The sequence below is a fragment of the Camelus ferus genome, chromosome 1 (assembly GCF_009834535.1).
Source record: "Camelus ferus isolate YT-003-E chromosome 1, BCGSAC_Cfer_1.0, whole genome shotgun sequence".
In the NCBI taxonomy this organism is placed as follows: domain Eukaryota; kingdom Metazoa; phylum Chordata; class Mammalia; order Artiodactyla; family Camelidae; genus Camelus; species Camelus ferus.
Window position 1 is genome coordinate 102921237 of NC_045696.1, and position 16482 is coordinate 102937718.

The 16482-nt window shown below is 36.5% G+C and overlaps 1 protein-coding gene across 4 annotated transcripts in view; it reads right to left on the reverse strand.

Annotated features, from left to right (window-relative positions):
* The window catches only part of PLS1 (plastin 1), a 95295-nt gene that overhangs the window by 28075 nt on the left and 50738 nt on the right, over positions 1-16482 (reverse strand). For all 4 annotated transcript variants that reach the window (XM_006190547.3, XM_032487121.1, XM_032487132.1 and 1 more), the window contains 5 exons: positions 14315-14420; positions 10116-10279; positions 7847-7976; positions 3900-4032; positions 2490-2571 (listed from right to left, as the gene is read on the reverse strand). In XM_006190547.3, the coding sequence (XP_006190609.1) occupies positions 2490-2571; positions 3900-4032; positions 7847-7976; positions 10116-10279; positions 14315-14384 (579 nt within the window). In that variant the 5' untranslated portion in view covers positions 14385-14420. The remainder of the gene's footprint in view (positions 1-2489; positions 2572-3899; positions 4033-7846; positions 7977-10115; positions 10280-14314; positions 14421-16482) is intronic.

Genomic DNA, 16482 nt, shown 5'->3' on the forward strand with positions numbered 1-16482 from the left:
TGTGTGGGAACATAACCTATTGATATTGAAAAGAATACAGCAGCCAGATGGATGCATGCATGCTCTCCCATCTTTTCTGTGCATCAGTGAATTCTCTGTGCCTAAGATACAGCCGACTTTACCAGGTAGGAAATTTTACACTGCTGGTTTAGATAGCTTCTCACATCCCTTCTATTTTAGTTAATTACCCAATTCTTTACTAACAGTCTCAAATAGGAACACTGCAAGTTTTCCTTCTTTTAGTTCATACCACTTTGCAACTTTTCATTTCCCTTAAAGCTTCAATTCCAGATGAGTTCATTTTTGTTAATGATTTCTGAGAGGGCTGTGCTATACAATTAATGGTTCAGTAAGGATAAAGGCATGATTTGCTATTCAGATTTCTTTCTTATTTTACATATCATCACTTCTCCTCCATTTGGAATGTCCAAATGAGATTTATGTTTTCCCTACTTAAACTGTAATTGAAATTAAGGTCATATGTGTGTGTGCACATTTGTACACAGATATAAGTGTAAAGTGTATACACATATATCTCGTATGTAGGTGAGTATATTAATTGCATTGGATTTTTTACATGTTTTAATGAACAGATTCAATTTCCTATACCCACTCTTGTGTTAGTTTCCTGGCTTTCAGGTCCCCAAATCACTACCGTCTGTTTTTCAGACTCTTATTCATATAATTATTTTTTTTCCTTTCAATAATGATGAACAATCAAGAGAATGCAGCTCAGTGACACACTGGATAGAAGAGAGATGACAGAGTCTCCAAGACCATAAATGAGTCCTGCTCTTAACTATTTGATCTGTCCCTTTCCCTTGCTTTCATAGTTATTGTATGTCATTTTCGTCCTTTCATATTCCTCTTCTTTCACACATTATGATACTTATCATCATGAGGTGAAAAACTATATTACTACAACTTTTTACAAATGAGTTAGGCTTCTTTGGGATAAAGTTTCATGGGAAACTGGTACTTTTCTAGCAGATCTATTCCCAGAGCTCTAAAATTACTGAATAAACAAAGCAGATTTGATAGCCACAGTAACACTCTGCCCCTTCCCAGAGGCCTGCCCTTTCTCATTCTACATTAGTACACTCTTTCAAGCATCCTAGAGACTTAGACTATGACCCCTACTCATACTAGAAGAACGCTCTCTCTAAAAACAGAAATGTAAAAGACTGAGACCCTCAGACCCATCCTATAGCTATTGCAAAATAGTTACAGAGCATTTTTCTTTAATGTCCTGCAAACAACTATTAAAAGTCAAGCCATACAATTAATTTATACAATAGTAAGAAATGCTGTATTTCGGACCCAGGGCCATAAAAAGTTATGTGACACACATATTCTAAAAGGAAGATGTATATGAATATTTCCAACAACTATAGATCCTAGATGAAGCACCCTGACACAAGATGTGAAAGAAAGTGAACTTATGGCAACTGCAATCAGAAATGGGCTTCTTCAAGAATGGTCGTTTCTGCTAGGAAGATGCCACATTATTGGCTTTCTGGAAAGTGGAGGACAAGAAAGCCATGCTAGTCAACACCCAATTCTTACTTCTCAGTTCTTACTTAACAGGAAATGGGAGTCCCTGTTAGATAGTCCAAGACTAACCACACACCACTGCTCTAAGGTCATGGCTTCCTTATAGAAGAGACTTAACTTCAGCAAAATCAAGCATTATACTTGCCAACAGAAATGAAGGAAACAGCTTAGCAGTAGCTTGCTGTTAACAGCTACAGCAGTGACCAGCACATTAACTAGTTGCTTACTACTACCACCACATGAGAATGGCAGTATAGAGTAGTGATTAGAAGGCTGGGCTCTGGAGCTAGGCTACTGGGGTCATATCCTGGCTGGACCACTGTGTAACCTCTCGGTGCCTCAGTTTCCCCACCTGTAAAATCATAGTATTTACCTTGTTTTAAGGCCGCTGGATGGAGTCAAAGGGATAATTCATGTGGTGTGTTTAGAACACTGATTGGTACCTACTACGCACTTAGTAAATACAGATGTCCACCTAATAATCTGGACATTTTGAAGGGAAACGTATGGTGACTATAAATTCCTGGCCTTTGACAAGATCTGAATGGAAAAGCTGATGACAGAATGATCTAGTACAAAAAAAAAGCTAAAATTTTGTGAAATGGTAAAACATGTGGTAAAACTGTGTAGTATTCTTATTTCAACCAATCAACAAGAACACTGGCACTAAGCAAATATTCATTAATAAACATAACTCAGTAATTATAATAACATAATCTGAATACTATTATCTTAAGAAGTTCATCCAAAGTACCTTGAGTCTTAATTCCACTCATTAAAAAATGCAGCTGAATTCTTACCTAATGAAAACCTAGTTTTTTACAGGAAGCCAAAATTATGTTAAAGCAAAGGTTTTGCCTGGGTTTAAAGATCTGTTAATAAGGGATCCATGATCCTTACGGTAACACGATCACCAGCAAAGGACAAATACTTACAGAAATAGTGAAAGGGGTGAGCTTCTTCTTATTAATGGCTCTTTCATCGATCGTGTCTGGTTCAGATAAGTTGATCATTTTGCTAAAGAGAAAATGGAAATAATTCAGTTTAAGACCCCCAGAAATGTTTTTAGTTTAATTTTACAAGTAGATAATAAAATTAAAATTTGAAAAATAATAATCCATTTCTTTAAAATAGGATAGTGTAATTCATATAGGGACTTAATTTTAAAAACCTAAGAAATACTCCCTAACCCAAAACAAATTCATCATTTACTGCAATAGCAATCTTAGATTTCTTTCTAGTTTTTTTCACAGTCTTGCATTTTCTGTCTCTGAATCTTGCCTTTATTTCATTTAATGAACATCTACATTGGGCAGCCTGAGATGTAAAACAAAGACATTTTCAAGAAGCCAAATTTCATAAAGTGCTATCAACAGTGTTAAAAGTACTGTTGTTGCAGAAAGATAAAGAGCCAGACATTTTGCCTTTCTAAAATCTCAATAGTGCAAACATTTTTAAAAAAATTAATATAAAATGTATCTCTGTATTTTAGAATATAATTTACATTTTAAAGTAAGGTTAAGAAAATACCCATTCAACTCATAATAGGAATTTCCTCTGAAGGTCAGAGGAAGAGGTCAAAGTTGCACGTGGAAGTCAAGGCATATTTTATACATAATGTCCTAAAAACTAATATTTTGTACTCATGGGTAGTTTTTTTTCTTAGGTAAAAACATGGGAAAAAAACTGAGGAAACTTGCCAGAATGTCAATAATAGCTAATTATAGGTGTTAAGAATATTTTTAATGGTTATTTTCTTCTTGGCAAGTTTCCTGTATTTTTATAAACTTCAAAAAAATAAAAAATAAAAAAGACATCTGCTTTGTTCAGAGATGTATGCTAGGACTCCAGAACATATAACTAAGACAAAGACATATAACTAAGACATGCCCTTAGAGAGTTTACAATCTCATGAGCAGAAACAGCAAAGAGCCAAGGATGACAGGAATGACTTAAAACATTAATGGCACTTAAGCACAAAATGAGATATATTATTTCTATTGTATTTCCTCATGTTCCTGTTTCAGTCAATAATGAACACTCTCCTACTGAGAAGTGAAAAAAGAAACCCTGTGAACCCATTAAAATGCACCAGAGGAATTCAAAAGTTCCTTGGTATTATTAAGGAAATGGATGAAAAAGACACCAGACAAGTAAGAGCCTGCATTTGAAGGAAAATTTTGGAAAACAAATAGTACTTAATTTTCTATGCAATCTAAATTCTTCAAGATCAGTGTACCTCCTTGTTAACTAATTTGAAAAATTTGCTGAATTTTAGTTTTCACTGAATGCTCACTAATGGAGACAGTAAAAACATAGCTCCCTTAACCCAGTGCTCAACTCACCAAAGAAGGATGCCATCGGCAAGCGACTTGAAAAGACTGCCATCATTGGGATTCATGGGTATGAGATGCTTACAGTCAGGGTCATTCTCCAGGGCTTTGTTTATCCAGTTAACAAAAGCCACTTTTTCTTCCTCTGGAAACAGAAAATCTTAGTTGCAAGACCTCATTTCACAAAATTAACTGCACTACAAAAACATACTTTAAAATTTCTGTCCAAAAATAATATATGCCAATTTTTAAAACTCTACTAAAACACCAGAGGGTTTAAGAGGGCTTACGGGTTGAAGAAGAAAGGGGAATTCATTCCACTTTTTCATCTGATATATCAGGGGGGACTAAGGCATATATAGCTTAAGTGAGCACAGTACATATTCGGTTTGATTCCAAAATCTTTCCAAATAGTTATTGCTTCTGAGAGCTAATCGATCAGAAGCCAAACATCAAAGGTCAGATTATACACACACACATACACACACACACACACCGGGGGGGGGGGGGGGGAATACAAGAAACAAATATTCACAGCAATAAACTCCACTCCTCTCTCCCCTACAAAAAATGTACACAGTTGTGGTTTGGGGCTTACAACAGAAATACTGGTTTTAATCAAGAATTGAATGAGTAAAATAGTTCCATTTCTGTGGAATTTCTACTAGAAGGAAATGGACACAAATCTGGTTATCAGCATTACTCTCGGCCACCTTCACCCTCAACTTCTCAACACATGGCCTCTAGAGAGCAAGCACTGCTCTTTAGGCAGAAAGTGTTGTTGGGCTATGCAGTGGGGAAAACAGGAAGGAACTTACAGGGAAAATGTTCTACTGCCTGATTATTCTTCTCTAAATATAAAAATGATTTATCAATATAAAACCTAAAAGAAAAGAATTCCCATTTTCATTACAGGATAGCATACCCTACTCTGACCTTCCCCATTATTGCCCCAGTTCCTAGAACCAGGTAACCTTCCTAACAGCACATTTGGTAGGTACACCTCAAATTTAATCCATCTCACACACACACACACACACAATTGATAAAAACACATTTACTTTTGTACATATCATTATCTGCCTTCTTTTCTTCTTGCCATACTTCCTCAGGGACTGAGAATCTAGAGATTTAAAGATCACTAAGATACTGCATCTCCTCCCATCAAGGAATTTTTAGTGTAATGTTAAGATAAAACAAATCTATGAAGAAATGTAACAAAAGGAAATGGACACACCACAAGAGAGATAAAAGCAGTGTTTCAGAGAATTTAAAGGAAGAAAGGTTTCTGGTTGGGGTGATCAAAAAAGGCTTTATAGAAAAGGTACTATTTAAAAGACAGATTTTTAATAGGTGAAGATGGGCAGGGAAAGGGAGTATGTTCCAGGTATAGTAACCAGGAATGAGATACCACTTTACAGCCTCTGGGATAGCTGTAATAAAAGAAATGGACAACCACAAGTGTCGGTGAGAATGGGAAGAACTCAGAACTTTTAGACATTGCTCATAGGAACGGAAATGGTGCAGCCACTTTGGAAAACAATTTGGCAGTTCTTTAAAATATTAACCATGGAGTTACCAAAAGACCACTCCCAGGTAAATACGTAAGAGAATTCAAAGCATATGTCCACACAAAAAATGTGTACATGAGTGTTCATACAGCATTATTCATAATAGCCCAAAAAAGGAAACAACCTAAATGTCTATCAGCTGATGAAAGGATAAACAAAATGTGGTATTATCCATAGAACGGACTATTACTTATCAATAAAAAAGAATGAAGTATGACATAGGCCACAAAATGGATGATCCTTGAAAATGTAATGCCAGTGAGGAAGTCTGTCAAGTGAAAGGCCATGACTGTGAGTCCATTCATATAAAATTTCCAGAATAGGCAAATAGTAGATAAATGGTTGTCAGAGGTGGGGGGGATGGGAGAAATGAGGAGTGATTGCTAATGAGCATCAGGTTTTTCTCTGGGGTAATGAAAGTGTTCTAAAATTAGATGGTGGTGATGACCGTACAACTCTGTGAACACGCTGAAAACTACGAAACTGTGTACTTTCAAAGAGTGAATTCATGATACCTCAATTATATCTCAATTAAGCTGTTCTTTTTTTAAGTCATTAACTGTTCCATATCTGGTTCTAAATAATGGTAACATGGGTGTATTCATATGTAAAAAAAAATCAAGTCATATACTTAAGAATAGGGCACTGGACGCACTTTACTCTGTGCATCTTATACCTCAATAAACAAGTGAAAAAGAAGCTGTGGTATATTTACACAATGGAATACTACTCACTGATAAAAAAAGAATAAAATAATGCCATTTTGCAGCAACATGGACAGACCTGGAGATCATCATTCTAAGTGAAGTAAGCCAGAAAGAGAAAGAAAAATACCATATGATACCATTCATATGTGGAATCTGAAAAAAAAAAAAAAAAGAAAGAAAGAAAAAAAAAGAAAAAAGAGGACACTAATGAACTCATCTACAAAACAGAAACAGACTTGTAGACATAGTAAACAATCTTATGGTTACTGGGGGAAAGAGGGTGGCAAGGAATTAATTTGGGAGTTTGAGATTTGCAAATGTTAGCCACTACATAATAGATTTAAAAAATTTCTGATTAGCACAGGGAACTATATTCAATATCTTGTAATAACTTTTAATGCAAAAGAATACGAAAACAAATATATGTATATATAAGTATGACTGGGACATTATGCTGTATACCAGAAATTGACACATAACCGACTATACTTCAATTTTAAAAATTATGCTCAAGAATGTTCATATCTGCAAAAAAAAATTCTGTGGTGCGAGACATCAGAAAAGTAGTTACCTCTGGGGAGGCACAGTTACAGTTAGAGACATGAGGGAGCCACTGAAGGTGATAGAAATGTTGTCTGTTGATGTGGTTGGCAGCTGCATGGATGTAGTTACATGATGTATACACGTGTGAAAACCCACTGAGCTGTACACAAAAGATTATAACACTTTGCTAAATGCATTTCATACCTCAATAAAAAGTTTTGTTTTTTAATGAAAAAGCCATTTCATTAGAATGGACAGGCAGAAGTAGAGTTAAGGACTAAGTACCTTTCAAAAGATGGAGGTGGCTATTATAGACCATTGCCTTTCCACTACGCTTCCCTGGTGGGAAAAGGTTAGGAAAAAAATACATACAATGGGTAGGAGAAGTGTGAGTGCATTGTTAGGGGAAAATCCACTTAGAAAGGAACAGAATCAAGAGGATAATTAATAAATTCAAAGGAAGAAAGAGGGGGAGATGTTACAGTACATTTTTATCAACAATTTAAAAGGCAGAGTTCCAATTATGTTACCATGAACAAAAGGAACTTGGCCAAAGGTTCTCAGACATCTTGATCCTGAGAAGCAAGCTGAGCATGGCGCAAGCCATCTCCTCTTAGGAGTTAATGTGATTCTGGATTTCCCACTGAGCAACAATCCAGTGAGTCTATGCAATCAAGCAAATGAGGTGCTGTGCTCTGCTAGTCACTTGGTGGCTTGATAAAAGATGAATCAGGCATCTCAGTTCCCCCCCAGATGGGAAGTCCTTGCAATAAACCTCTCCCCCACCCCTAAAACAGGTCTGAAGTAAACGCACTTCACCAGTCAGGATGAAAAATTCATTCAAAGGTTATGATTAAACACATTCAATGCTGAAATACACATGACTTCTGTTTTTCTGTTGTTGCACACTGTGCCTGACACATAGTAAAAACTCGCTGATTTCAGTAATTCTGGGGTTTTTCACTCTGACACCTCTGAAATTAAGGTGCATTTCAAATCTGATGGCATGTTATAATTTAATCTGATCTTATCTCAGTGGCACATAAAACAATGGTGTGAATTACGATAAATGGCATGTTAGTTTGGATGAGATATAGGACTTGTTGAATGAAAGATTAAATTTGGAGCAAGTGGTTACCTGAATAAGAATGCTGGGTGCCCTCACTGGAAATGGATGAAGTTCCTCCAATAGCAGTAATCCCCTCCCTCTTGTTAATTATTTTTCTGAAGGTTTTGCTGATGTCTTTGCTTTTTAACTCTTGCATTAGCTGGAATGGAATAGAAGTAAAGTTGACTCTTGATTAGATAACCATTAAAATCCTTGCAACATAAAAGATGGTATTTATTTTGATGTCATTCCAAATAAATAATCAGTTGTTCTTGCATTTGAGGCTTGTATACAGAGATAACTCTAACGTCATCTTAAAACACAAAATGGACAAATGTTTGCACTTCAACCTAGAATTAAACTCAAATTGTACACACTGAAATTGTTCTTCTAGATGTGCCGTAATCTTTTATACTTGAAAACTAAAGAATAACTAGCTACATGATAAAGACTTTAAAATTCCTCAATGAAGGCATTTTCCCATCTGAATGGCTCAAATGTATACATGTTAAAGTAAAGAAGTCAGCTTTTGCAGATGAAACAGGCTTAGAGAAACGCCCTCTGCCGGTCACTTTGTCACCAGGTCACTCCAGAGCCTTGCCAGGCTGACTTCAGTCACTTCACACAGCAGCCAGAGTAAGTTTTTTTTTCAAACAGAGTTTTATTAGGTCTTAATAGGTTTTAACAGGTTTATGTCATTAAGTTGTTCTTGTTTTGGTTTGCTTTTTAAATTCTTCTTATTTATTTTTAAGTGGCAGTTTCTTTTTATTTATTTACCTGTTTATTGGGGGGGGGTAACTAGGTTTATTTGTTTATTTATTTTTTAAATGGGGGTACTGGGGATTGAACCCAGGACCTCGCACATGATAAGTATATGCTCTACCACTGAACTATACCCTTCCCCTTCAGAGCAAGTTTTTAAAAATGCAAATCTGATCAAGTTTCTTCATATTCTATTCCTCCCACATCACTGGCTTCCTATTGCTCTTGGGACTAACAACACTTTGATGGCCTGACCCTGATTCACTTCTCCAGACACATTCCTCACCCTTAGTAACTCAGCTCCAGCCACACTGATTTTTTTTGCAAGTGCTTAAGAGGATCAACCATCCCTAGAGCCACACAGCCTCTACACGTGCTCTCACCTCTGCCTGCCTTACACATTATTCATTTCCCTATTTCCCCCATGCACCCCTTTTATTTGTTTAACATCTTCCTTCAGATCACAGCTCAGTCTTCACAACTTCTGGGACAGTCTTCTGTTTCCCTGAATCTCTGAGTTCTCTGGCCTCCCCACCCCTACCCCCACCCTGCCACCCAAGTTCAATTCCTCCTACTACAGACTTTCAAAGGACCCGTCTTGCTCTGTCACAGTGTTTAGCACAGTTATTTGTTGTCCCTCTGTGTGAGTCTGTCTTCCCCACCACCTGTAAACTCCAGGAAAGCTGGGGCAACATCTCTTTCTGTTCATCACATTATTCACAGTGCCCAGCAGAGTTCCTGGCAAGAAAGGAGCTCAAACATTTGCCCAATGAATAAAGAATGCAAAAGCAGGCAATTTATATTCCATTCGTATATATTCAATTATATTAGTGAATAAACTAGTTTACTCATTTTCATATGTAGTCATGGTGGTGTTGACGGACAGCAGTGACAGCTCCTGCTCAACGCCAGCTGGCAATGGCAACTGGGTGAAGTCCTCTCTCTTTGCGGGAGAGGTGTGAAATATAGGAGACTCAATATTCAGTTCTATAATCTACTTTTCTTTTATTGGTGGAGTTGTATATTATTTTTCATCTTGTTCAGTTCCCTGAACCCTGAGATAGTTCAATCATGAAACCAGAGGTGGCATCAAAATTCACCTGGTGACATTTACTGAAACTGAGGATTCAACTCATCACAAGGAAATAACCAATTTCTATTAGGTATGTCTTCCATTCCTTAGCTATTTCAGTTACAAAAAATGTTCCACTTCCCAAGACAGAGTGCTAAGATGTGAAAATACTCTGCATACAGAGATAATCAATAAGCACTGAACTCAACTGTAGTTTTATTAGGGCCTGAACTGTTATTATCTAAATCTGACTTCAATCCCAACAACTTGAGAATAATTTTTTCCTTTGTTTCCCGAATTATTTGTGGAAATTGTTGCTATTGTTGTTATTATCATCATCATCATTTTAAAGCACTGTTTTTTCTAGTCTGTGAAGCCAGATTTAACCCAAGAGAGCAATGACATTACTAAAATTCTGCACAAAGCAAAACAATCAGTAGCCAGGAGAGGATTTAGATTACTTACTGACACAAACTCTTCAAAACTGATTTTGCCATCTTTGTTACTGTCAGCAACCGCTAGAATTTTCTCCACGATCTCGCGCACCTTGTAGCCAGGCAGAGGAAGGCTTGCTTCCTTAAACAGGTCCTGAAGTTCATAGTCACTGACGTACCCACTGTTGTCAATATCTGTAAAGATAAATTATGAGCTGTCAAATATCACTTGAACTCCGTTGGAGAGGTGCACTCAGAAGGCCATTTGGGAGATTCACAGGCAGGCAGAACCTTTCAGGTTGGTTTCACAAGTGGCAATAGTCTTTTCTCCTGCACCTGAAGTGTACAAGGTATGCTATACACTTTATCAAAAACTTCTTATTTAATGAACTTTACCCCCATAGATTTAGGGCTACCATATGTATTTTAAGTGTATAACAAGGACATTGTGCTGACAGATGAAAAACTCAGGTTTAACACAAAACTAAGTTTCAAAGAATTAAGCCTGGGGAGGTCTCAGACATCGAGAAGAAATACAGCAGCAACAGTCATGAGGGAGCGCCCACCCAGTCTTTGACTTCTTCATAGAATTTACAAAAAGGATCTGCTGGCCCCACGTTCCATATAAACTTTGTGCAACATGCAAAATACACATAAGGCACTTCTCGTCTATATTTCACCTGGTGGCAGTTCTGTTTCATTTGTCAATAATTCATTGCATCTTCATTACGTCTTCATTACGTATTTATGATATCATTATGTAGGCTGAATCACGTTTGATGTCATTTGGAGATTAAGTGTTCGAGAAATAATTTCACACGCACATTTGGACTCTTGGAAAAGGGTTTCCAGGCATTTTCACATCATCACTGAGATGCCCTTACCTGGGTTTTCCGTAGAGACTGAATATCAATTCTTTACACAGAAAAAAGGCAACACAAGACACTTCTAGCCAGAATTGGCAACAGGGCTTTGGACTGTTTGGTTAGTTGCCTGGACCCACCTTATATAGCCTCTCTTTGCTCATCTGGTAATAGTTGCTTTGTTTCCTATATTCTTTTTCCTCTCAGTAAAAGAGCTGTCATCTCATAACTGAATTAATGTTAAGACAGAAAGTTTTCTTTCAGAGTCTCATGCACAAGTTTTAGAATTAATCCTGTTTGGAATGATGAAAAATGTCTAAATCAAGAACCAAAATAGTACTATACTCTCAAAAGTCAGCTGGGAAGCAAAATTCCTTGATATTGCAATAATTGCTTTCTTTGAATTTAGAGTAAAGTCTTATTATTTAGTACATTACCAGTTCAAAATTGTTTCCTATAATTCTTAAGTGGACAAACAGACTAGATAGGCTTACTTTTATCATAGCACTGTGGTGGGGAGTATTAAAAATTAAACAAGGTCAAGACAAAGTTTCTTACCTGCTAACCATGATGCTAAACTAATATTAAGAGTTAGAGCTCTGAAGATGGACAGACCTGCATGCTTAAATCCCAGCCCCATCTTGACAACCTCTGTGGTTTGAGTGTGAAATGATAAGAAATAATAGATACGACTTAATGAGCACATATTCTATGCCAAGTGATTTAAGAACTTGACTCAACTCATGAAATCCTTACAACTTTGAAGTAGTTAATAATATTATTCTAATTTTAAAGATAAGGAAATCACAGCTTAGGTTAAATAGCCATAAACATAACAGTTTAAAAAGAAACGAAACTTTCCTACAACTCAACAACAAGAAAACAAGCAACCTGATTTAAAAGTGGGCAAAAGACTTGAATAGACATTTCTCCAAAGATATATAAAGAGCCAATAAGCGCATGAAAAGACACTCAACGTCACTAATCATTAGGGAAATGCAAATCAAAACTACAATGAGATACCATTTCATACTCATGAGGATGACTATTTTAAAAACAAACAAAAATGGAAAACAACAAGTGTTGGCATGGATTTGAAGAAATTGAAACGCTTGTGCTTCCTGGTAGGAGTATAAAATGATGTGTTCACTATTGAAAACTGGTAGTTCCTAGAAAAATTAAACATAGAATTACATGATCTAGCAATTTCACTTTTGACTGTATACCCAAAATAACTGAAAAGGGAGACTTGAACAGATGTTTACAGCAACATTGCTCACAACAGCCAAAACACAGAAACAACTCAGAAGCCCATCAACAGATGACTGGATAAACAAAATGTGGTAGAGACAATGGAACATTAGTCAGTCTTAAAAAGGAAGGAAATTCTGACACATGTTACAATATGGATGAACCCTGAAGACATTATACTAAGTGAAATAAGTCAGTCACAGAAAAACAAATATTGTATTATGCCACTTATATGAGGTACCTAGAGGAGCCAAATTCATAGAGACAGAAAGTAGAATGATGGCAGCCCCATCGGGCAGGGGTGGGGGCAGATGGCTGGGGAGTTAGTCCTTAATAGTCTTTATTGAGTATAGTTTCAGTTTGGGAAGATAAAAAATTTCTGGAAACAGATGGTGGTCATAGCTGCATAACAATGTGAATGTACTTAATGCACTGACCAATACACTTACAAATGGTTAAAATGGTAAATTTTATGTTATGTATATTTTACTACAATTTTTTAAAAAAAGACAAATATTTTAAACTCTCACTTCTCCATAGATACCCCAAAATATCCCACCTAGCAAGGTTGGATGCGCATGTCCCTCTGCCTCTGAGAAAAGCTGTTTGGTACAAATTAGCAGAGGAGTACTAAATTTATGAGTAGCAGTTTACCGTATAAAGCAAGGAAGTATATATTCTGCTAGTGTTAGCACTTCCCTCACACAGAGCAATTATCCTGCTGCCAGAACTGTTCCACCAATGAATTATTTATTCAAAATATCACTAAATAAATACTGCAAGACTGTATGTCCACGAGTCATCAAGAGTAAAGCTGGCGTGTTAAAGAAAACACACTGCTAATTCACTCATTTTATTAAGACCTAGATAGCACTTTTATTCAAGCTACCAAACTGCACCTATAAAAACAAAAAATTACTTCCTCTGTTTCAATGCTCGAATTGAGCAGAACATTCCAATAGTTGCCCAATTTTTGTCTTGAAAAGACTGCACAATGTAGGTAATACCTAAAACGTGTCTTTTAACAGTAACTTTTTAGAAGTCATACCATATTCACACAATGCTCTGCTGATAAATGCACCACCCACAAAACAAAGACCACGATCAGGGCATTCATTATGAGCCTAGTGTGGCCACCACGCAGACAATATTCTGGAGATTTGAGTTAGTCTGCAAATGGCTGTGCAGGGAGAAGTGGACAGGCCCAGAGATCGATAGAATTCACTTTATTTCATAGCAATGGTTTGGAAGTCATGAGCTACCAGCCATTCCATCAGTGCACACTCCCTGTCTACCACCTGACTCTGTTTTCACGGGGTGCTCTGATGCCCTGGGAAAGAGCCTGCTCAGGAAGGGGAAGGGGGTGGTGTCACCATCTCAATGTTCACTCACTGGGCTCACCTTTCACCGGGGTCACCTTTCACCTGCACGCATGTGCAGACTAGAGGAAAACATGGTCTTTATATTCTCTTTGTTTGCCACAGGTCTCCTAAGAGCAAAATGCAGAACTGCGATCCAATAGAGGGGGAGGGAATTTTTTAGAAGAAAAAGTCAAAGCTGTCCAAATGATGTCATAAAGGCAAAGCATGGAATGGCTGTAAAACTGAAAAAAGAAATCTAAGACATACGGCCTTTAAAAACAACATTAAGACTTTTTAAATTATGCATGAGGGAGGAGAAAAATAAGATATACGGCTTTTAAAAATAATATCGAGAGTTAAAAACATTCTGCACGAAGGCAAAATGTTCATATTTGTGACAAACACATGAAGGCCAGAGTTCAGTTTAGAGACACGGAAGTGTTTCTTTATTTTTTCTCTGTAATGAGATCTTGTTAAGCATATTCAGTTACTCTGTCATTCATTAACCTGGATTATCCTCTGCAAAGAAATGGTCAAAGAATTCAAAGTCCAATTCTCCTAGAAATTCAAACCAGTCTTAGATTATCTTTCAGAAAGAAAGAAAGAATCCAGTGAAACCCAGATGAAAAAAAAAAAAGGAATAAATTTAGGGATTAATGGATGGTAGTAGAAGCAATAAAAGGTATTGTTCCACTCCTGGAAGGCTGATCTGGAGCAGAATAGTTAACATTGTACTCAGTTTTTCTCAAGCCTACCTATTTTATTAAATGCTTCTTGGAGTTCTTCCAGCTCCTCCCGAGAGATCGTAGTGGTACTGTTCTCCATCTCTGAATAGCAAAGACTACCTTCAGGTCTTTATACCTAGAAAAACCAATGTTAGAAAAAGAACATTAGCCCCTGGGAAACCTTTAACCAGGCAGTAAAATATCTAGAAGTCACCTGAGTGGCCCGGCTGACAAGGAAAAAATAGGAACAGAGCCCCTGCTAACACTCTTTTGCAGCCTAGGGCATAACTGAGACTCAGGAAGGGGAAGAAATACTGGTTTTTTATACACCCTGTGCTTATCTAGGACATGGGCATTTCTCAATGGTTTGTATAATTTTCATATACACTTGACCCCACTATTTCAGAAAAATAAGCATTTCAAAGTTGAGAACAGTCTATGAAGGATGTGGTCAGAAAGTAAAATTTTAGGATATGAATAATGTCCATAAAAAGAATAAAGTAAGTTAGAGCCTGATGGAGCTCGTGGCTTGAACGTTCACAATATTTGACCACTGCTACCTCCTTTCTCTCTCCCGGTGCAAGGACTCTCCAAGATCTGTGGAGCCCTTCTTACAATGAGCACGTGAGACAAACGAAAGAGAAAAAAAAAAAATGATGTAAAGCTGGGTTGTAAGAAAAGCAAGCATGTGGTATTCACTGTAGAAAATAAGTGGTAACTTACTGGTAATGCCCAAATCAGAAATTTTAATTATCCACAATCCTACTACCCAGAAACGTAACTAGTATTGTTTTGTTGTCTACATCTTTCTGATCTGCTTTTCAAATGCACCTGTACCTTTTTTTTGAGGGGGGGAGGGTGTGAAAATATGAGTATGTTGTAATTTTTTTGTACTAATACATTGTATATATTAGCATAATATTTACTGGCCACGTAGTCCTATGTCATAATTTATCTGGTAAACTCTTTGTTTCATGGGTACTTGCATTGCTTCCAGTTTTGCATTATAAACGAGTGCTACAGTGAACTTCTGCATAGATAAAACTATGCTTATCCATGTTTATTTCTGTAGATAAATATTTCTAGGTGGAATTATTTACACTTCTAGGGCTTCTGATATGCAACAGGGCAATTCTTACTTTTAAAATGACTTTGTGCTTCAGCTATTCAACGTAAAGCTAAAGATGATACACACCTAATTACATTAGAGTTAATACATATTTCAGAAAGTAAGTGAAAATGAGTGTTTTATAAGATAACAAGAACTGAAGCTAAATAGGAAATTCTCTCTTTTTACACACTTGTATTTATATAAGAGGTTCAACGTCATCCCTGAACATTTCTAGTTTTTCAGGGAAGCACATAATTTTTGAAATAATTCATTAAAAATTTTCACTGATCATTTAAAAATCAAATCACATGAAGCCCTCTAAGAGTACAGTTCATTTGTGATCTGTATATCAACTTGTTTAAGATTTTTGTTCTTTCAAAATGACAGATTTTTTTAATTGAAGTATAGTTGCTGTACAATATTATATAAGTTGCGGGTGTACAATATAGTGATTCACAATTTTTAAAGGTTATATTCCATTTATAATTATAAAATATTGGCTGTGTTTCCTGTATTGTACAATATATCCTTGTAGCTTATTTTATACCTAATAATTTGTACCTCACAATCCCCTACCCCCATATTGTCCCTCCCCTTCCCTTTCCCCACTGGTAACCACTAGTTTCTTCTCTATATCTGAGTCTGCTTCTTTTTTGTTACATTCACTAGTTTGTATTTTTTTTAGGTTCCACATGTAACTTTATCATAGTGTCTTTCTCTGCCTGATTTATTTCACTTAGCATAATGCCCTCCAAGTCCATCCATGTTGCTGCAAATCTCAAAATTCATTTTTTTTATGGTTAAGCAGTATTTCATTGTAAAAATACACCCTATCTTCTTATCCATTCATCTGTTGATGGACACTCAAGTTGTTTCCATATCTTGGCTATTGGAAATATCACTATTATGAATGTTCAGGTACACGTATCTTTTTGAATTCGTGTTTTGGGTTTGTTTGTTTGTTTGTTTGTTTTGGTATATACCCAGGAGTAGAATTGCTGGGTCATATGGTAGTTCTGTTTTCAGTTTTTTGAGAAACCTCCATACTGTTTTCTACAGTGGCTGCACCAATTTACATTCCCACCAA